The 23196-nt window shown below is 35.6% G+C and overlaps 2 protein-coding genes across 3 annotated transcripts in view; one reads left to right on the top strand and one right to left on the bottom strand.

Annotated features, from left to right (window-relative positions):
* Window positions 1–23196, top strand: part of INTS6 (integrator complex subunit 6) — a 110237-nt gene that overhangs the window by 69555 nt on the left and 17486 nt on the right. For both annotated transcript variants that reach the window (XR_016388708.1, XM_022574767.3), the window contains exons 8-18: window positions 1129–1281; window positions 2148–2280; window positions 3212–3306; window positions 5094–5204; window positions 6244–6459; window positions 8509–8635; window positions 9479–9621; window positions 9840–10071; window positions 14632–15006; window positions 16448–16541; window positions 18402–18544. Coding sequence is in view for 1 of the 2 variants with exons in the window: in XM_022574767.3 (XP_022430475.1) it covers window positions 1129–1281; window positions 2148–2280; window positions 3212–3306; window positions 5094–5204; window positions 6244–6459; window positions 8509–8635; window positions 9479–9621; window positions 9840–10071; window positions 14632–15006; window positions 16448–16541; window positions 18402–18495 (1773 nt within the window). In the remaining variant the exon portion in view is untranslated. The remainder of the gene's footprint in view (window positions 1–1128; window positions 1282–2147; window positions 2281–3211; window positions 3307–5093; window positions 5205–6243; window positions 6460–8508; window positions 8636–9478; window positions 9622–9839; window positions 10072–14631; window positions 15007–16447; window positions 16542–18401; window positions 18545–23196) is intronic.
* Window positions 21621–23196, bottom strand: part of SERPINE3 (serpin family E member 3) — a 29009-nt gene continuing 27433 nt past the window's right edge. Inside the window, 3 exon segments of the mRNA XM_022574771.3 lie at window positions 21621–22466; window positions 22469–22584; window positions 23095–23181. Coding sequence (XP_022430479.2) covers window positions 22338–22466; window positions 22469–22584; window positions 23095–23181 — 332 coding nt within the window. The 3' untranslated portion in view covers window positions 21621–22337.

Genomic DNA, 23196 nt, shown 5'->3' with positions numbered 1-23196 from the left:
ATTTAGCATTGACAGAGGGCAGTAACTAAAATAGTGAGCATCTGCCATGTTTATGTGTTCTGCTAAGTGGCTTAGAATTTGTGGTATCATTTAATCTAATTCTTTGTGACAGTTAAGTATGGAGGATAAGAGGGCGATATTAAGGCTAACATCTAGGTTTTTTAGAACAGGTTTTGTGGTTTGGGGGTGAAATAATGAATAATAATGAATTTGAGGGACCTATAGAAAATTCAGGTTATGTACAGTAGGTAGTTGGATACATAAGAGAAATGAGAGAAATCTGGTCCCTATACAGTAGATTTGGGAGCCACCAGTGTATGTAGATAGTAACTGAGGCCAAAAGGAGTCCTTTATAGCTATGAAATTCCACATTATTTCTTCATAGCTCATATTTTCTTCACCAGTCTTCACTTGGTGAGATTTTTAGGAAGGAGACTGTTAAGGGGGAAATAGAGTAACTTGCTTTTTTTTTTTTTCCTTTAAAGTATTGTGGTTTTTGGGGCTCTACAACAGGGCCTCCAAAGTAGGGTGTATTTAACACAGGGGTAACCAATACAGTCTGCTGGAATAGGGAAGGGAAGCATTAGAACTTCTATGTATGTTTACTCTTTTCTATCTTTAATATTATTTTGGTATATATTTTATTATGTACCTATAAATTAATAATTTACAAGTATAAATATATATATGCCCTAATATATTGTATATTCAAAAATTTGTACTGATCAATGTGTGTCATCAGTTTGGAAGCCAAGTAGTTAAATTGCTACAACTGAGGACTTAGGAAGGTTTCTATTAAATTAGTTGTTTCTTATATATAAAAATTAATGAGCACTTATTTAATTCCAAAATTTTGCATTTAATTTTTCTGATAAATTTGATTTTAAGACTTAACAAAAATTTTAATTCTGTATAGATTTTGAAGTGTCTTTTTTTCTTGTGAATATTATATAATTTAAGCATTACATTTTTAAGTATTTTCTTTCAGCTTAGTGGTGCTTTTGGTAGTAAATTAAATTCTCACTAGCAAAACTGAGAAACTGAGTAAACTTTGGTAGTGAGGGATACTAAAAAGGAGTTTGTTTCTGGTACTTTGTGAAAGAGTAATAATAAGACTTTCCCCTCTAGCCACCTCGTACATCTCATCCTGTAGTGAAGTTTTCCTGTACAGACTGTGAACCGATGGTTATTGACAAATTGCCTTTTGACAAATATGAGTTGGAACCTTCACCGCTGACTCAGTTTATCCTGGAAAGAAAATCTCCTCAAACCTGTTGGCAGGTGAGCTGAACGACTGTAGCAATTTAAAATTTTATTTATTTAATTTTTATTGAGAGTATAATTGATTTACAATGTTGTGTTAGTTTCAGGTGTACAGCAAAGTGAATCAGTTATACATATACATATATCCACTCTTTATTTTTCTTTGTTGCTGCGCACAGGTTTTCTCTAGTTGCAGTTAGTAGGGGCTACTCTTTGTTGCTGTGCATGGGCTTCTCATTGCGGTGGCTTCTCTTGTTGTGGAGCACGGGCTCTAGGCGTGTGGGCTTCAGTAGTTGTGGCACACGGGCTCAGTAGTTGTGGCTCGCGGGCTCCAGAGCACATGCTCAGTAGCTGTGGCGCATGGGCTCAGTTGCTCCGCATTATGTGGGATCTTCCCCGACCAGGGCTCGAACCCGTGTCCCCTGCATTGGCAGGTGGACTCCCAACCACTGCGCCACCAGGGAAGCCCTATCCACTCTTTTTTAGATTCTTTTCCCATATACGCCATTACAGAGTACTGAGTAGAGTTCCCTTTGCTATACAGCAGGTCCTTATTAGTTATCTGTTTTGTATATAGCAGTGTGTATGTGTCAATCCCAGTCTCCCAATTTATCCCTCCCCACTCCCCACACCATAAGTTTTATTTTTTACACCTGTAACTCTATTTCGGTTTTGTAGATAAGTTCATTTGTAGCCTTTTTTTAGATTCTACATATAAGCAATATCATATGATATTTGTCTTTCTGTCTGACTTACTTCACTCAGTATGAGAATCTCTAAAAATTTAATTTGATGTTTCTTAAAAAGTTAAATTGAATCCGTGGTTTATATAACGTTCTGTAAAGGTTATTAAATGTGAAGTTTTAACTACTCCTTTTCAACAGGTGTATGTAAGCAATAGTGCAAAATATAGCGAACTTGGCCATCCCTTTGGTTACTTGAAAGCCAGTACAGCACTGAACTGTGTCAACTTATTTGTGATGCCTTACAATTACCCAGTCCTCCTTCCCCTTTTAGGTAAGTTATTTTCATCACATTCTCTGTGGCTTAGCATACATACAAATTTTTCCTAAAAACAAACTTTGGGAACATCCCTCCGTTTCTAAGTCTTCTTGTCTTCTGGAAATTAATGAAGATTTTTTTTTTTTAATACTCTAATAAAATACTGAAGCTGTATAAGGTTGTGTTATAGCAACCCGTGCATGTTTCTGGTAAATTGGAAGTCAGTGTCAAACAACCTTTGATTCTGCAAACTATTGAAGATATTATATTTTAAGTTTCTAAATTAAGTATTCTCTAAGTTTTTTGCAATTAGATTTCTTACATAGTTAGAATTAGTAATGCAGGTTTTGTATTCGGTAAATAATTAGACATTTTGTAGAAGCATATCATATTTATAAGATCTGAGTATTTTCTAAGGATTTATCTATACTTTTAATTTTCATTTGGCAAATATTTTTAATTGATGAATTTGTTCTAAAATAATATGATAAGCCTAAAGTTGGTTTCTGGGGACCATTTGGCTATAATTTTTTGAGGGGTACTGTTGGAGAAGACATCTTTCCCTTCATGGAACTGCATCAGATTTAAAGATTACAGACAAAATATTAGGAGGTATATTTTATAGAAAACATCATGCATACTTTGTTTCTGTCTTCAAATCTGTTTCATATCTAGATTTTCCTTGTGTATTTTCTGATTCTACCTTTATTATTACATTTAATTTTAGACCATAATTGGCACCTTTTTATTTTTAAAGTGGTATTACTACTCAAAAATGCCAGAATCAAAAATTTTACCACCTTTAATTTTGTTAAAAATATAGGTCAGATGTTCCTCTCTCTTATATAAATAAGAAAGCAGACTTTAAAAATGAAACTTATTTGACTTGATTTTCATGTGTGAAAACAATGAATGATGATAGTTTGTTCACATTATAAATTTATAGATGACTTGTTTAAAGTACATAAGGCAAAACCAACATTGAAATGGAGACAGTCATTTGAAAGTTATTTGAAGACAATGCCTCCCTACTATCTTGGGGTAAGAATATTATTGTTAAAAATAGAACTTGTTATAAAATTTTATATTATGCTTATAGTTTACTGTAGGTATTAAAACTTTTATTTATTGCTGTTATAGAATAAATGTCATGAAAATTGAGTGTACAAATGACCCATATAAATGTAATGGGAAAGAAATGTTTCCGTGATTTGCGGAATAATGGTGATGGTGATGATAGTGAGAATATATATATATAATGCTTACCCAGGCCTGGTTCTATCCTAAGCACTTTACATGTATTAACCTCATTTAATTTATATGGTAACCCTATGAGGCAGAAACCACTGTTCTTATATCACAGATGAGGAAACTGAGGCACTAAAAGATTAAATAATTCATCCAAGGCTACATAGCTAATATTTGGGGGTCAGGAATTCAATCTCAGGCAGGCCTGGCTTTAGAATTTAAGCTTTTAACCTCAATTGTTATACTAGCTTTTTAAATTGCAGTTTTATAATTATTTCCCTTTAAGGGTACAAAAAAAGGTTTGTGTTGCATTATTCCCTAAACCTCCAGAAATATTGCTTAAAACCTAGTGTATCATAATAGATAGGACCAATAATGCATATATTATTAAATATATTACTTTATTTATTTTGTGAAAAGTAGCTTCTTATCAAAAAGGCCTACACTAAAAGCACTTTAAAACATTACTTCTGCTTTTACTGCAGGAATGTTACAGTATTTGACTGGAACTAATCTTTCTAAATGGTCCCTAATAAGAACACTAATTTCTTGAGCTTTGAAAATCATATGTTATAGTTGTAAGAGAAAAGTTGTGTGTGTCTAGCACATAGTGCCTGCTATGTAAGAGAGGGAAAAGGAAGAAACTCTTGAGTATGAACTTGCATATGTTTGACTCCTATGTTTCATAGCAACTGGGAGGATTTAGCCAAAGCCACATGAATGTTAAATATCAGATCTGGGATTTGATTCCAGTTTGACACCAGTGCTTTTATACACTTTCTAATATGTCATTGGGTGGTTATCATCCTTTTTATGACTCTGTCCCATTCACATGGGCTAGACAGTCCTGCTAGTAATATTTTTCCTTGCACAAAGTGGCTCTCAATTAGTCCTTACAATTGAAAATCACTGTATCACATCCATAGTAAATATTAGATGATTTTTGCCTCCTCGTTTTTCCTTCAGAGCTTGTTTCTGTTTTTTCAGCTCAGCTAATGATAATAGTAGTAATGATTAATACCTACTGAATGCTTACTGTGTGCCAGATGTATTTACATGTATTAATTCATTTAATCCCATGACAACCCTATGAGGTAGATACTACTATTATCATTTTACAAATGAGAAACTTAAGGCACAGAGGGGTTATATTGCCTGGTACAGGGTCACAAAGCTAGTAAGGGGTTGAGCCACAACCCTTCCAGTTACCCAAGGTAGAAATCTTCTATTTTCCTTGACTCCTCTTTCTACTTACCACCCAAGTTCTATCAAATCAACCTCTGCAATGTGTCTCCTGCCCTCTTCTTCCAAACCTAGTGTCTCCAATGGTGCTACGAAGTCCAGGACTTCACCCTTCCTTGCTCTGGGTGTTGTTATTATAGCCTCTAATCCTTGTTTAGTATTTCAAACTGCCTTTCATACCACTGACAAACATTTTAATGAAGTACAAATATGATTATGTGACTCTTACTGAAGAAAAGGAGACATGTTGGGAGGTGAAATTTTCAAAATTGACAATACATATAGCTATAAGTTTTTGACAAGCTCAGGATTGAGTGGTATTTTCTTTTTCCCTATAGCCTTTGAAGAAAGCTGTTAGAATGATGGGAGCACCTAACCTAATAGCAGACAGTATGGAATATGGACTTAGTTACAGTGTCATTTCATACCTCAAAAAATTGAGTCAGCAGGTAATGTTAAGAAATAGAGCCATTAAGTATTTTGAATGGTTTTGGCTAAGGTGGTCAATAGGCCAGATGTTAGTTCTTGATGATTCTAATAGAATTCCATCATATTAATGTATTACATTTTAAAACCATGTATATCATATATTAACATAATTCTGTCTCAAGTAAATGGTATGCTATGTTTTGAAATGATAGTTTCAAGCAGTAATTCCTAGTTTGTGAAAATGGCTTTATTAATGTGGTCCTAGTCTTCCTGTATGTGAACATTCCTTGTTTTCTTTTGGGAAATTTATGTTAGAAAGTTGTTTTTCTTAGACAAAAAAGTCAGTTTCTTTTGCTTTATGTTTTAAACCTATAGCTTTTTCTTTCAAAATGGGAGTTTCTTTTGAAATATTTGTAAAAATACTGAATTTTGTCATTTTGGGCGTACATCACATTAATAGATACTATAGTAGTCAAGCAGTGTACACTTTTGACTGCCAAGTTATTAAAATTGTATAAAACACAATTTTTCCAGTACTCCTGCCATCTCTACTTCAAGTGCTAATTGAAATGTAGGTTGGAAAGAGTCAAAATATTGCTACTTGCTTTCCAGTGAAAAACTCCATCAGTGTTTGCCATATCTATGAACATTTAGTTATGTGCTAGTAATAATGTCTTTAAGTAAATATTGATGAGATTTTTTTTTTTCTAATTTTATTTCACCTCTGAATTGAAAATATATATTTTTATTTAGGGTACATTTACATTTCATGGTTTAGGTGTAGTGGGTATTTAATAAATAAAATAAATTGAAGTTGTGTTTGTGAACCCTGCTGCAAAACGTAAGAATTGTGATGATTTAAAATCATAAGACATTATTGTTTAAACTATGTTCAGTTTACCAAGGACTTGACATAAACTTCTCTACTTAAGTAGAGTTTTAAATTTCTTATGTACTTTTAAAATATAATAAATACTTAATTTATGGAAGACCAAAACATTTAGCATTTAATTTACCACTTCAGATTATGTCAAGACAACTTTTTTTTTTTTGCTTTAGGCAAAAATAGAATCTGATCGAGTCATCGGTTCTGTAGGCAAAAAAGTAGTACAGGAAACTGGAATTAAAGTCCGAAGCAGATCACATGGTTTATCAATGGCTTATAGGAAAGATTTTCAACAGCTGCTCCAGGGAATTTCAGAGGATGTTCCTCACAGACTGCTAGACCTTAATATGAAAGAATACACTGGGTTCCAAGTTGCTTTGCTCAATAAGGTAATGGTTATGTGAATTTAGTACTGATATAGTTATAGTCTGTTATATTGTTGAATATGGCAAATTTTCTGTTAACTGATACTCAGTTTGTCCGAACTTCTGTACCTCCGCAGAATAATGATCAATTATATTATTATTGAATCATTAGATTTTAGAGTTAAGCACTGTACATGGTGAGTGGATGAATGGATGGACTGCAAAGAGCAAACCATCCTGTTCATTTTATGGACGAGAAAACAGGCTTAGAGATTGCCTAAAGTTACATAGCTAATGGTAGAGTTCACTGTAGTTTGGTACTTTTATACTGCTGACCTTGGGTACACAGCATGATCCTGAAGTGCTTTGTGAATACTCATTAAAAAGATCTTCATCCCAGTAGTCTTTTTTGTAGAAACAGGCTGATTCTAAAACTTATATGGAAGTGTAAAGGTCCTAGAGTAGCTAAAACAATTTCGGAAAAGAATAAAGCTGGAAGATTTGCACTATCTAATTTTAAAAGTTACTGTAAAGCTACAGCGATCAACATGTTGTGTTGTTGGCATAAGGAAAAATATATAGATCAGTAGAACAGAAGTAGGCCCTCACACGTAGAGTCAATTAATTTTTAACAAAGGTGCCAAAATAATTCAGTGGGTTAGGAGACAGTCTTTTCAACAAATAGCGTGGGAACAATTGGCTATCCATATGCAAAATAATGAACTTGACCCTTACCTCACATTACTTGAAGTGATCGTAGTCATACATGTAAGAACTGAAACTATACAACAGAACAGGAAGAAATCTTTAAGATGTTGGATTATGGGTCAATGAAGATTTCTAAAATACAACACACAAAGCACACACACACACACAAACTTGATAAATAGAACTTCATTAAAATTGAAATTTTTGTCTTCAGAAGGAACTTTGATGTTTCTCCCAGGCAAGCTATAGCCTGGGAGAAAAGCGTGTATTGAATAAAGAACTTGTTTCAAAATATATAAAGAACTCATAGAACTCAATAATAAAAAGACAAACATCCAATAAAAAAAATAGACTAAATATTTGAACAGACAGCTCATATACAAACTTGAACAGGCACATAAAAAGATGTTCAATATTATTAGCCACTGTGGAAATGCAAATTAAAACCATAATGAGATCCCACTTTACGCTCACTAGAATGGCTAAAATTTAAGACTGAAAAATATGAAGTGTTGGTAAGGTTGTAGAACAACTGGAACTCTTATACATTATTGATGGAAAATAGTTTGCAGTTTCTTAGGAAAGGTAAATATTGCTATATACCAACAGCTCTGCTTGTAGGTATCTACCGAGATAAATGAAAATATGTGTATATAAAGGCTTTGTATGCAGATGTTCATAGCAGCATTAGTAACAGCCCCAAACTGAAAATAGTCCAAGTGTTCATCAACTGGTGAATGGATAGAGATATGGTATATCCATGTAAAAAGGAAAAGACAGTAAAAAGGAATAGACACCAATACACGAACAACATGGTTGAATCTCAAAAACATGCTCAGTGAAAGAAGCCAGATAGAAAAGATTGCATATTGCAAGATTCCGTTTATAAAATGGAATGTAGAGAGAAGGAAAGTAGATTAGTGGTTGCTTGGGGATAGGAATAGAGATTGACTACAAATGGGCACAAGGAACTTTCTGGGATGATGGAGATATTCTAAAACTGGATCGTAGTGGTGGTTTCACAACTATACATTTATGAACACTCATTAAACTGTTTATGTAAAATGGGTAGTTTTATGGTGTGTAAATTATACGTCAAAGCTTTTATTTACTTCTCTTAGCCAGAATATGTAATAAAATCTTGGACAGATGTGAGTTTGAGATTATTTGGTTGAGCCTCACTACCAAATTTTTATCTTTTGGTTATTAAAACAGTACAGTAAGATTGCATCATATCTCTTTATTTTTTTAAGCTAGTTAGTTAACTTGTGTATCTTATTTTCAAAGCTATGCTGCAGGCTAGAGATTTCAGTCTCTTAATTCTATGTTTGAAAATAAATCTTGTCTTTAAATCTTTTTTAACAGGATTTGAAGCCACAGACATTTAGAAATGCGTATGACATACCAAGACGGAATCTTTTGGATCACTTAACAAGAATGAGATCTAATCTTTTGAAGAGCACCCGCAGATTTCTTAAGGGACAGGATGAAGGTTAGATCATGGTTTTAATGTTGGTATTTCTTCAGTAAACTTATTTCTTTATATTGGAAATAAATAGAGTGTTATTGTAACTTTTAAAGAATTATAACAGTAGTAGTACATTCTCATTGAATGAAGTAAAAAGTGAGTCATCCCTGATTCTCTACACTTCTTCCTACCATCACTGTTGCCCCAAATTCTATTCCCCAGAGGTAACGACCTTTGTTAGCAGCTTAGTTTCCTTTTTAGCTTTCTTCATACATTCACATATACAGGCACATGCGCAAACAAATCATTTTCTTGTGATCTACTAGTATCTGGTAGTTTAACTAGTATAACTCTGGATGGCCAATATATATCATATTCTGGTATTTCCTTCAACTGTACCCATGGCACCTACTACAAATCAAGTCAGATGAGAACTTAACCCTTTGCCAACTCTCGTGTAAGCATTTCAACTATAGTTTTATATAAAAAGGGTCATCTATGTGATATCTCTTTTCTGTAAATTCTGCTTTAATTAAATTCTGCTTATTTGGAATAGAGTAGAAGAGACATTTCCTTTTCATAGAAAGGTTACATATATGCTTATTCTATACACTGAAATTAACTGCAATATTTTTGCTTTGTTTAGAAGATAAAATCAAGTATTTAAAATTTTATTTTAAAAAAATCTCAAGATTTTATGTCACAATATTTATAATGGTGACAAAATAATTTAGAATATGTGTTAAGGAAAGATTGACTAGAATAAACCAGACAGCATTCATACATAAGAAGACATTATTTGATAACTAGTTGGAAGGTAGTTTCAGTGAGGTTAACTTTTGTTTTTGCTCTATTCTGTTTGAAAAGATCAAGTGCACAGTGTTCCTATAGCACAAATGGGGAATTACCAGGAATACCTCAAGCAAGTACCTTCTCCCCTAAGAGAACTTGATCCTGATCAGCCTCGAAGGTTGCATACCTTTGGCAACCCCTTTAAGCTGGATAAAAAGGTAAATTTGAAGTGTTCCATTATATAATTTATTTGCGCTAGGCACTGTGGAGAGGAGCAGTTCTTAATTTAACTAAAGAAAGCTGAAGCTATTTTCTTGGTAGAATACCTAATAAATGTCAACAGTTAAAATATAGTTATTTTACTGGGTATTGGAATTAGTTGTGTGATTAAAAACTGTATGTAAAGCTAGGGAAATTATATTCTTTTTTGTTATAGGGTATGATGATAGATGAGGCAGATGAATTTGTGGCTGGACCTCAAAATAAACATAAACGACCTGGAGAACCAAATATGCAAGGCATCCCTAAGAGACGTCGCTGTATGTCTCCACTACTAAGAGGCAGACAACAGAATCCAGTTGTGAACAATCATATTGGAGGAAAAGGACCACCTGTACCTATGACTCAAGCACAGCCAGATCTTCTTAAACCCCTTCCTCTTCATAAAAGTAAGAGTTTTTCTTTAAATGTTATTTGCTGCTCTTTGGTTCTTCATGGGAAAGATTTTTGTAATACAGAAAAAATCGATAAGGTCCAGGAGTGTCTAGAGAAGATATTTGTTTACTCTAAATTAGCATGTAATCATTTTTATGTCTTTTTAATGAACATTTATTGAACATTTCATATATTCATTATGCTTAATAGCTATCATGATTTGAAATATCATTTGCAAATCTTAAGTATTTAAAAATAACAGTTTTTAAAGGGGCATTATCAACACCCACAGAACGATGGTTTTCAATTTCAGTTTAATTCAACAACTAATTCTTAAATGATATGCTAATTTAGACAGTGCTAGGCACTGAGGTATAGCAGTGAACAAGACATTAGTGATCTCTGCCTTTATTTATAATGAGTGAGGAAAGAAAGTCATTGAACATTTCATTAGAAGTGTGATGAATGTTACAAAAGGGAAGTCAAGTGTGTTGTGGAAGTATTTGGCAAGAGGATTTAACTTAGTCCGTGGGGTCAAGGCACTTTACTGAGGAAGTTCTGTTTATGCCAGTACTTGAAGGATGAATGGGAATTAGTAAACTAAAGCTATGCATTTGCCTATGCCTCAGCAGTAGTCTAAGAAGAGTATGTGCAGAGGCATACAGTAAAGAGCAGGGCATTAAGGGAACTGAAAGAGTGCTGGTTATAACAAGGGTTGTTGGGAATGAGGCAAAGTGAGAACTGAAAGATACACATGCAGAGTCTAGATCATAGAGGGTCTTGGAAGCCATTATAAAGATTTTAGACTTTATTCGAAGGACAATGAGAATCCATTGAAAGGTTTTAAAGAGGTAGTGATCTGATCTGATTAGCATTTTATAAAGACCAGGCTGACTTTACTGTGTGGAATATTATTAGGGAAGAATGAGAATCGATGTAGGGAACCCTTAATTAATGGATTCATTAATTATAGGTAGTGATCATTCATGGCTAATGACATCTTAACTGGAGAGCAACCAAGTATGATACCTCCTGATGGAATTACACAGTACTACTTTTGAGGTAGTCCTGCCCTCCCCCCACCAAAAAAAAAATACTGAACATCAATCTGACCAAGCCTCTCTAACTACCAATTTTTAGGAAATATAAGGGACAGAGAAACATGTTAAATAACAAAACAGGGATAAAATTAGAAAAATCCAGATTGTGGGAAACTCTATGGGACAAAGAATCTGGTGTGTGTGTGTATTTTTCCAGAAAAAAAAAATGCATAGAAAAAAAGAGGTACAGAAGGATTTTTATAGATTAAAAGATAGTTAAAAGACATGTAAATTAATTGCAATGTCCAGGTCTGATTTGGACTCTGAATCAAAGAAAATCAAACTTTCCACAAACAGAAACTATATAAGGTAATTGGAGATTGTGCACAGTGACTGGGTATTTGATGTTGTTAAATAATTGTTACAGTTGCACAGAAACCAGTTAGGAAACACAGGGAAGAGCTAATGGTTACCTGGGAGTGTGGTTGTGAGAAGAACCTGTATTGGAGAAATACTTGGATATATCAGCAAAGGACTTGGTGATGACTGGCTGGATGATGGAGACAGGGCAAGGGAGGAATTGAGAGACCCTGGGTATTTCAGTGTGTCAAGGGTGGAGTGGAAGAAGAGAGGTTGAATGAGTTTAGTTTAGAAGTGTCTGTTAGATAGCCAAGTGGATTTCCTAAGTTAGAAGATGGGTCATTGAGTTTGGAACTTATGAGCTAGAGAGATAGGTATGGGAGGCAGCCTTAAGCCCCATTGGAGTAACCAAGGGAAACAGAAGAAAAAGCCTAGAGCAGAACTTTGAAAGTACCAAAGTTAAGAGGAGAAATAAGGTTCAGAAAAGGAGATTGAGAAGAAAGGAAGAATCCAAGAAAGAGGAGAAAATAGGGAATAATTTAGTGTTATGGAAGCTAAATGGAAAGAGAATTGAGTGGTTGGTGGTCTCAGATACTTCTTAAACAAATCATTTGAGAGGATTGGAATAGTTCTGTAGGTCTTTAAGATGACAGAGCTGAATATATTTAAATGCTGGTGTGATGGAGCCAATAGAGAGGGAACAGCTGAAAATGAAGATGAGACAGAGTATAATCACAAAATCACTGAGAAGGCAAAAGGGAATGAATGGTCCAGAGCCCACATGAAGAATGCTTCTTCCATTAAAGCCGAATGGGTGTGGTGGGCACAAGTTTAATGGTGGGAAGTCGAGGAAGTTCACCTTCTTTCTGCTTTTGCTTTCCTCTGTGAAGTTGGAGGTGATGTGTACTGCTGAGAGGAAAGAGACACTGGGAAAGTCAGAGATGTTAAGACAGTGGAGAAGGTTTGAATGTTTTTTTTTGTGGTAGAGGGAGAAAAGGTTGTAATAAGACTGCTAGGCAGTGCTAAGATCCAGGTACAGGTGGTGACTGTGACCACTCTGTAGAGCTGTGTCATATTTCTCCAGTAGTGCCTGCTCATCATTCCACATGTGAGTCTGCAGCAAGAAGATAGACTGCATCATCAAATCTGGGATTTTTGCTTGGCTGGGGTCATGGGAGGACAATAGAATGAGAGAATTTAGGACACTGTTAAAAAGTGATACATTTTGGGATATAAGTTAGATAAGAAAGTGGATATCTAGAAGGAATCTGATTAATATGAGGGAGAATGTAGAGGAATTGCTGGAGTGAAAAGTCTGGCAGAGTTCAAGAGCAATAGTAGGAATACTGCAAAGATGAGGGTTACACATGCCTCCATCCCTGAATTTGTGTTTCACTCGAGAAGCAAATGGGTGGGTGGAAATTTCCTTGGAGATGAGAAATTGAGGAATTGGGAGGCCAGGTTCTTAGCAGGTGATGTCCTTAGACATGGATGTCACATACTACAACATTTCTCAAACCTTAAGGTGTATGTGAAGCCAGGCGGGCGTCGGGGGAGTGGTTAGTTAAACTACAGATTCTAATACATTGTTTGGGATAGGGCTCAAGATGAGCATTTCTAGCAAGCTCTCTGATGGGACTAATGCTGCTTGTCCACAAACCACACTTTGAGTAGTAAGGACCTAGAATGATGTCCCAAGGGACATGGGGTGGAAGGAAGTCTGTGAACCAGGTGCCAGAGACATCCGTGACCACGGGTGTGCTCTGGAGGTCAGTAAAGATAGTGATGAGGAGAGAGAGGATGAGTTGAGTGGGATAATTAAATCTCAGAAGAGCAAGAATTTTTCAAGAGTGCATGGAGAAATGTTCTTGAAGTGGCATTGGAAGGTGAAGGGATTAGTGACTCCACATCCTTATTTATTTATTTATTTTTATACATTATTTTATTTTATTTTATTTTATTTTTGGCTGCGTTGGGTCTTTGTTGCTGCACGCAGGCTTTCTCTAGTTGCGGCGAGTGGGGGCTACTCTTCGTTGCGGTGCGTGGGCTTCTCATTGCGGTGGCTTCTCTTTGTTTCGGAACATGGGCTCTAGGCACGTGGGCTTCAGTAGTTGTGGCACAGGGGCTCAGTAGTTGTGGCTCGCGGGCTCTAGGGCACAGGCTCAGTAGTTGTGGTGCACGGGCTTAGTTGCTGTGTGGCATGTGGGATCTTCCCGGACCAGGGCTCGAACCCGTGTCCCCTGCATTGGCAGGCGGATTCTTAACCACTGCGCCAGCAGGGAAGCCCCACATCCTTATTTTAAGTCCACGGAGAGTGTTTGACAGACAGCAGTTTCTTTGCAGGAGAGTTGGGTTTCGATTAAAGCAGGAGTTACTCTAGAGAATATTCAGTAAAGTTTGCACATCATGGAATAGAATTTAGGAGGGAGGGAGTCAGAAGTTCAGGGAATTTTTGTGGGGATGAGTTTACATTTTGAACAGTAAAGAGATGAATTCAGCTGGTGTCCTGGTGGTTTGGTGAGCAATCAGAGAACTTAGAATTTAGCTGCTTTCTGTGAGGAGCAAGTACAATAATCTAATATTAAGTAGTAAGCTTGCAAGCTTTTAAGTCTAGTAGTCTAGTGAACTAAAGTGGGCACCAGCTATTCTTCACTGCTCAAGTAATGAAGACTATATGGATGGTTATAAGAAAAGGGGGCGCTGTGGAGGTTTGGTGGTGTGTTGCTGCAGAATATTGATCAGCCTAAACTCCCTGTGTTCACTTTTGCCTCTGAACGGTAATAACTTACAAGGTAGAGGTAAGTTGGAGTGAACTAGTACTCTCTAATAAAAGGATAACCATGATAATCTTGATCACATATATTTCCCTAAAGCATTAAAAACCTACTTATTCAATAAAATTGCCATAGAATAAAGCAGAGAACTAAAAGTTGTTTGAAACTGGCTTTTATTTTTATTCCTAAGGGCAAAAATTGTACAGGTTTTTAAAATATTGTGAATGTTTCACATTGAAATATACCATATATTTGGCAAAGCTTAAAAACCATATCAAATTGTTAATTTGCAGCAGTCAGGGAGATCAGTTGTGATTTGCTGTAATATTGTTTCTTTGAGGTTTTCTTTACTGTGTGCTTTGAAATTGGCTCTCATCATTTTTTTTTCTTTTATTTTTAGTTTCAGAAGCCACTAATGATTCGACAATAGATGATGTGGTTGAAAATCATGTTGCAGACCAACTTTCATCAGATATTACACCAAATGCTATGGAAAGTGAATTTTCAGCATCTTCTTCTCCAGCCAATTTACTGGAACGACCAACCAATCATACAGAGGCTCTCGGCCATGACCACTTAGGAACTAATGACCTCACTGTTGGTGGATTTTTAGAAAATCACGAGGAGCCAAGAGATAAAGAACAATGTCCTGAAGAGAATCTACCAGCGTCTTCACTCAACAAAGGGAAGAAATTGATGCATTGCAGAAGCCATGAAGAGGTCAACACTGAACTAAAAGCACAAATAATGAAAGAGATCCGAAAGCCAGGAAGAAGTATGTATAATTAGACACAAACATCAGATTTGATTTCTGTTTGTGCTCAAAAAAAAAAGTCAAATAAACTAAAGCATAGATCTGATTTTAGATCACTCTTAAACAACATATGAGCTATATAAGATTTGGTTCTTTATTCAGCCAACAAACACTTACTGAATAGCTGCTATATCCAAAGTACTGTGTTAGGTGTGGTAAGTAGGAGGGACTGAGAGCAGAGCAGGAACTCACAGACACACATGGTTCCTACCATGACAGGAACCCATAGTCTTGAGCATTCTGTCAACCAGCAACTGGAATTTTAAGGTAACAGCAAACCCAGACAGATGTCGTGACTATTAAATGACTTCGTATTTGTAAGGTTCTAGGCATAGTACCTACCTACCATCTTAACTTTTAAGATTTAAACTATAATAGTGATCAGGGATGTGTTTAGGCCAAAAAACTAAAATTATGAAAGCTATCTATTATATGAGTACAGAAGAACTTTGTGAGATAAAGTTTCAATATCATTGACGTTCATTCCAAAGATGTTGGCAGATCACCTGCTATGATTGTGCGGTGGTCCAGAAGTGGGTAAGACTCAGTACTGGCCATTTAGGAGCTTATAGTCCTTGGCAAAGTTTTATGTGAAAACTTGAAACTGAGGCAGCATCCTTTTTTTTCCCACCAATTACGACGTGTATATATATATATATATATATATATTTTAAACATCTTTATTGGAGTATAATTGCTTTACAATGGTATGTTAGTTTCTGCTTTATAACAAAGTGAATCAGCTATACGTATACATATATCCCCATATCCCCTCCCTCTTGTGTCTCCTTCCCACCCTCCCTGTCGCACCCATCTAGGTGGTCACAAAGCACCGAGCTGATCTCCCTGTGCTATGCAGCTACTTCCCACTAGCTAGCTATTTTACATTTGGTAGTGTATATATGTCAATGCTACTCTCTCACTTCGTCCCGGCTTACCCTTCCCACTCCTAGTGTCCTCAAGTCCATTCTCTACATCTGCGTCTTTATTCCTGTGAGACAGAACTCTTAACTTTTTTTTTCTCCCCCGCTCTATTTTATCCACTCCCAAGGTTAGCTGTAATTTAGAATTTGTCATAAGGATGGATTTTTGTAAAGACCACTTCTTAATTTTCTGTGGCACTACCAAAAAGCTGTTTACTCATCCTTCTAAGCTTTATATTTGATACCCTATTGAGAACTTTTACCAAAAAAAAAAGCAGTGTTTGAAAAGCTATTTTATCTTTTTTGATGTATGATGAAATATGTGTATTATAAAATCTCTAATGAGCAGTGAAAATTTTATGTAGACTAGTTTTGGCTTTGTCTTAGTATATCTTGATATAGTAAACTGTAATAGAAAAATATTGAATAAGAATGCAAATTAAAGCCACTTAATTTTTCTTTTTGCTTCTCGTTTTAAGAATATGAAAGGATCTTCACTTTACTGAAGCATGTGCAAGGCAGTTTACAAACAAGACTAATATTTTTACAAAATGTCATTAAAGAAGCATCAAGGTAAATAATCTGTTGTACATTATATGATGCAGTGAGTCCCCAGTTTTCTATAGTTGGTATTTTAACAGTATCTGTTTTATACTTGTGTTGTTATGCATGTATATGACACACCCCTTTGTATATAAGTACTTCTCTCTTTTTTTCAGTTTATTGAAAGAAGTTCACTTAAAAAATAGCTACACAGAAATTCTTCAGAAATCATGGACCCTTTCTCTCTACACATTACAGATTCTTGCATAATTCTCGTTTATCCTACTCTGTGGCTTTTTGGTGTCTTTATATGTTATAGTCTTTAATTTTTCTCCTTTGTATATTTGAACTACAGTTAATATTAGTGATAAAACGTAATCTTGAAAGGCAATATTTGAATGCAGTTCACTTGTATGTGGGAAAACATGTAATTAAGGGGACCAGAGCTGGACAAATGGGCCTTATTCTGATTGCCTCAGTAGCCCAGGATTATGTACTTTAGTACAAGGAATGTGGATCAAGATTATAAATGGTAACTATGAAGTGCAGTTAACTGGAAAGCATAGTTGTATGAGTTCAGTGAGTAAAAAAGCAATTTTTTATTTCTTCTTCAAGACTTTTAGAATTTTAGTAATGTAAGAAAACTTAGCATTTGTCTCATCTGACCTTCCAAGATACCCACCCTTTAATTAGTCCCCCAGTTTCTTCCATCCTACATGTAAAGGTTTTTTTAGATAAAGCTGTTAATTCTATTTTTTTTTTTCTATGAGTGGCTAGAGCATAGGTTACTTTGAAGTTTTAAGATAAGGCCATAACTTTTCATATTATTGATATTGAGTATTTAACTCATTCTGCTCTTTATGTAACATTCTGCCAACTCAAACTTCATCATCGATTTAGCTATATTCCGGGTGCCTGCATTCTACTTCTGCCACCTTTTTTTTTTTTTTTTTTTTGCATTACGCAGGCCTCTCACTGCTGTGGCCTCTCCCGTTGCGGAGCACAGGCTCCGGACGCGCAGGTCCAGCGGCCATGGCTCACGGGCCTAGCCGCTCCGCGGCATGTGGGATCCTCCCGGACCGGGGCCCAAACCCGCATCCCCTGCATCAGCAGGCAGACTCTCAACCACTGCGCCACCAGGGAAGCCCTCCTTCTGCCACCTTTTAGAGAGTTGTGTAGTATTATGGTCGGTAGTCATATTAGTGTACAAGTAGAGAGGAAATAGGTATAGATTGGGCAGTGTTTTTGGATATGCTGAAAAGCATCAGCAGTATTAATACTTAGGCAGACAAAAGCAATTTTAGTCTACTATATTTATTACCGCAAAAATTTAAAACTTGCAACTTGAACTTTGTTTGCTGTATCCTATACTACAGATGTCTAATTGTCCTTGATTTGCTAGTTTTCAAATTGTAATAGTAGAACACCACAGTTTAAATGCAATTGCCCAAATTTCATTTCTTCTTCCGTTTTGTGGGGAATTATATTCATATTTTATTCACATTCCATTCAACATTCAGTGTTCAAAGAGCATAAGAAGCTGTTGGAGTCATTGCTTTGGGAGCCCATATTGCTGGAATATTTATAACCCTTGTATTTATTAGGGTTTTTTCTCCCCCCTTTTTCTTTTTGATTGTGGAAGAAATAACCTCTTTCCCATTGTACTTAGGCCTGGATTATTTGTTTTAGGAACAAACTATAATACTCTACTGATAAAATAATTTGCTAATCTTCCAAGAGATTTTATATATCATAAAGTTGATTTTTCATTTTCATCTCACTTTGAAAAATCTTTCCAAGGCAGTTTCTCTCCTTTAAAAAAAAGTATACTGATATATAACTATTTGTTAAAAAGAAATTGAGAGTGCTATTACTTATTTTTTTATACAGGTTTAAAAAAAGAATGCTAATAGAACAACTGGAGAACTTCTTGGATGAAATTCATCGAAGAGCCAATCAGATCAACCATATTAATAGCAATTAAAAGAAAACAGAATGTGGCCACTTATTTCACTACCTTCTCCAAATACAAAGTAAATACAAGACTGTTGTGATCTTGCATTCATTTTTTGACATGCATTGTTGGCTTTTTGAAATACTAAGAGCAAGTCTACAGATCCTTTTTCCATCATTTTACAGTGACCTTTTCTTCATTTTGGTTTATTTTTGTAATGTGAAAAGTACCACTCTAAAAAACATTTTTATTTAACAAACTAAAAATATTCCTCCAAATCTCTTGCTTGTCATTGACTCTTGCGTGTCAATTTCCCTCAGGTTCTATTTTCTTAAACCAACCTTTAAAATTGTCACCTCTGTTAAGGTTGAACTTTGCCAAAAAAATAAAAAAGAAGTTACTTTGTAATTTTTGGGGAAAAAAGCACATACATTAAAACTAGGCAATGTTTTGTATATACAGTTATTTTGGATATATTATTGTAAGTTGTACAAATGTATTTTGAAGAATATTTAAGAAAAGCACTTTTGTTATTCCATCAATAAATGCTCTATTTTACTCTTGTGTGGTTTAGGAAATAATCACATTTAAAGTAATCATTTAAAACCATCTTAAGATAATGGAATTTTAAAGGCCTTGCTTTTTAGCATTGGAAAAATACACCACTTGAAGTTCACATTTGTTAAACCTAACTGTAATTACGTGTTACATAATCTGCATTGTCTTTTTACTCTATGTTCTTAGATTTTGTTGGCCACTCCAACATGCTCCGTTTCTGCCTAGATAATGGAAATGATGGTATCTGTGGCGGATAGGCAGACTCTTTAAAGCTGTTTTAAAAGCAGACGCCTTTGGACTTTATTGGTTTCCTTACTTACTTTCCTTCAACCCCTTTTCCTTTCTCACTAGGATTGTGGATGGCACTAAGGTGAAGCCATCAGTCAGGGAGTTGTAAGTTTGGGGTATACCAGATACTCTGAAACGTCTAGCATTTAGCAGCTTGATGCCATACTTACAGAAGTCTCACAACAGACTGGGGTTTCAACAGGGATCTCTTTGTTCTGCTCTGCTATTACACTTCAACTCTCCATTTTATTTAGAAGCTAAATGGAAAGGAAACATGTTTCAAATGACTTTGCTCATTTTGCATTCTCCCTAAGTTATCCAGGATAAGGAAAACTGAACACTATTCACTGTCCGCCCTCAGTCCAACATGGCCTCACGTGTCCTTACTGAGGACGTGACCCTGTGACCTGACTCACTCACCATTCATAGATCACTGCTGTGCCTTGTAGTGCTTTTGGGATAACCAGTAGAAAAGAAGGCTAAAATACATTTAGATTAAGAGAGGGTGAAATAAATTTATAAAATTATGGTAAAATTGAAGTATTTTTAGGTTCATAATATTTGAAAATCACATACCCTTATCTTTTTATACTTTAGCAGAACATTTTTAAAATCAAGGGTATAGCAAAATGAAATTGTAACTTTTTATGAAGAAAAGCATCGATGAAAGTGGAGAACATGCTTGAGATCTGTTAATTCAGTTTAGGGGATTTGAAACTCTCCCAATACTGAAGACAAATGCTGTCAAGAAAAAAAGCATTTAACGTAGTGTTAAATAGTATTTTCATATGCAATTCTTTAAACATTTTTTCACCTCTACAAAATACCTTTAAGCAGGATATCATTTAGTAAATGGAATTGTTAAGGTAATTAGCTGCAGTCACATTGCTAAATTCAACAAGAGATACACAAAATCCAGAATATACTGTCTGGTTTTAAATTATATATGTTTAGATTCTGAGATTAACAGGAGGGGGACTACAAGTCATTCAGATAAAAGTTAATACTTAACAAGAATATTTAGGAAAGGGACTCAATCTAGTCCAATATTTGGCCACTTTCCTTATCAGAAAGTTCTTAGTTGCATTTCACAGGTTGCTCATGAGGTAATAATCCTTTAGACTCTTGCTTGACCTTTAATACATTTTGGGGTATGAACCCTCGAGGGAGTTGGAAAGAAGCAGTTTGTTCTGTCTCCTCTTTTTGTCCTTAATCTCTCTGCCTCCATACTCTACGCCCTCATCCCAAAACCTAGTCACAAGCTTTGAAGCCCATCAAAATTCAAGCTTAATATCTCATCTCTTGCAGGTTTTTTTTACATTTTAAGAAACTGGGCATATTAGTTGAATTAGTGAAATACTGCAGAATTTTTGTAAGCAAAGGGGAGGGGGAGTACATTTGAGGGGAATATCATGTCTTTTAGCCCCTTTAGATCAATGGATGGATGACTGTAGGCTGGACAAATGATGTTCTCCAACAGTTTAATTTTCAGGTTAAGATCATTTTTTGTAATGTTCTTGTATGTGTCCCATTTGTCAACTGATTGAGTCATTATTTACCCTTATCAGTAAGCTTTGTCAATTTGGTGTACTGAAGGCTGAGACTCATTTGTCCTTTCAATACCCCGTCACCAGAAGAATAGCCACTTTGCCTTGTGTGTTATGAGCAAGTACCTCCCAGAAAGAGAGGTAAATAAATTCACAAGGACTATATTTCGACGTGCGGCGGATTATGGAACTGGTGTTGGATTGTATTTTCATTCTGTTTACTATGGCCGTTCTGGAAACTCTTAGCACGGAAACAGTGGTGTGTCCTTTACTAGGTAGTTCAAAGGTTTTACATCATTTTATGCAGTTGAATTCCAAAAGAGAAACTGTTCTCTCTTAACTGTCATCAACCTTTATTGGCTATGAGCTTTTGACAGTGACCTTTCTGTTCAAGTTTAGTCCTGTTTCTTTGTTTCTTGAGGGAGTAGAACCTGTCTTTTTTTTTTCATCTTTCATTTTTTGACCTGTATCCTTTCTAAGAGAGGGCTCTCTGTTGCCTGTTCTGAGTGATAAGTGACATTTTCATCTAATAAATATGGGGTTGGGATGATCATGGTGAAATACTAAGAGGATATATTTTGTTGATGGACTTTTTCTCCCCAAATAATCCCCCAATAGATGATTTCCTAGTGAATGATTATCTTCATCCTTTTTGTCGCAAGTGTCTCTTTGATTTCTAGCACAAGTTACAGCAGTATGCAAATGATTCTCAGATAAAATGATGTTGACAGTATTTCCTTAACAATTTGTGTAAAACCTATGCGTAATTTTCATTATTCTAACTTGACTTTTTTTCTCTCCATAAATAAAAATAATGCCTGATGTTTAGTTAAAGTAGATCCACTTTTGCTTGATTTTGTTAGACTTATTCCATCCTATTTCTTTTTGACACATTGTTTAGACTTGCCAACAACTCTTTACTGAGAATCTCTTTTTCTTTCCTAGGCTGATAAGTAATTGCCAGAGAGGGTGGGGCGACATTAAGAGGAATAATTTGAATACTTTGTTCACTGTTGTTGATGCTTAAAGGACTTCTGCTTGTCCTTCTGATGTGCTAAGGCTCTGCCTGTACCATCCCCTCTTTGGATTAAGATGAGGTTGTGTGGTGCGACCTAACAAGTACTAGGGCAAACATTTGATTTTTGTGTAACTTCAGCAAGCTTGAGAAAGATCAACAGGAAAACTATAGAAATGCAGGTGCGTTCCCTAGGATACTAGGGGTGCTGAGAGCCAGAGGACTGCTTGGACACTCTAGTGGCCTGAAGGAATTCTTTCATCCTCCAAGGCCAAGAAAGCTTGGCAACAATGGGGAAAAAAGATTTATCATTTATTTTACTTTCATGACTCTAAGTCTCCCCAGAAGTAGAAACCTGAATTTTTAAAGACCTACATCAACTATAAATGAGCTGAGAGAAACAGAAGGCAAAAAAGCCACCGAGGTTATTAGTTTGCTCAGTAGTTATGAAATATTCCCCTTTCTCAGGATACATGACATAGCAACTGAGAAGCTTCTGAAGCACCATGGAAACCAGCTAGAAGGAATGCTTGTTTTAGGTTAGGGTGGACAAATGAGGCTTTGTTGCTAGAGAGATGCTGATAAATATTTAATTTATGTGACTCCTATCAAAAAATACTGTAATACCTGTGTTGGGTTCTCTCAGGAAAAAGATGAATGGCCGATCTGCTTTAAAAATAGGAATCCGAGACCTTTTCAGTAACAACAGAGCTGCAGGAAAGATAAAGAATAGAATCCCGTTGTATTTTCTCTTCATTTGAGGAAAGTCACTATTAAAATTGGATACGAAGTCACTTATATGCCTTGATTTTTGGAGAAATAAAAGCATCCTAATGATATAGCATTGTTTAGTGTTATGATGGGGTGCAAATGGGAAAATTAAAGGGAAAAGATACCACTTAGCCAACACTGTGTCCTATTTTCAAAATATTCCATGGAATAAATTCCTTCCTGAAGGTAATTTTCAAAATGACTCTATTCCTTGTTTATGGGGTCGTGCTACAAATCCTTTACAAAATGGCTCTCTCTTTTCTCCCATCAGTTTTCAAAAACTTTGTTCTGTTAACATTTCTTTTTTTAGAATGCTCTACTACATCTGGACTTGGGTTTTTAGTGGGGAGGCTTAGAAGTGTGAAGGTTGAACTGGATAAATCTAACAGAGGGAGATAAGGGGGAAGCAGCTGACTGAGTGTTGCTGACACTGTGCTCTTAGGAACATACCTGTAGCTGCAGATGCCTTGGTGCCTTCCTCTGAAACCTCAATCTTGGCTTTGTGGATTGCTTCAGAAACATAAACGCCATCCTGGCCTAATCCCAGGACAT

Source organism: Delphinapterus leucas, chromosome 18 (assembly GCF_059928025.1).
Source record: "Delphinapterus leucas isolate spDelLeu-1000000601 "Yukka" chromosome 18, BTC_Dleu_Yukka2, whole genome shotgun sequence".
Taxonomy (NCBI): Eukaryota; Metazoa; Chordata; class Mammalia; order Artiodactyla; family Monodontidae; genus Delphinapterus; species Delphinapterus leucas.
The sequence above is the reverse complement of the archived record's forward strand: the minus strand, read 5'-3'. Positions and strand labels throughout refer to the sequence as shown.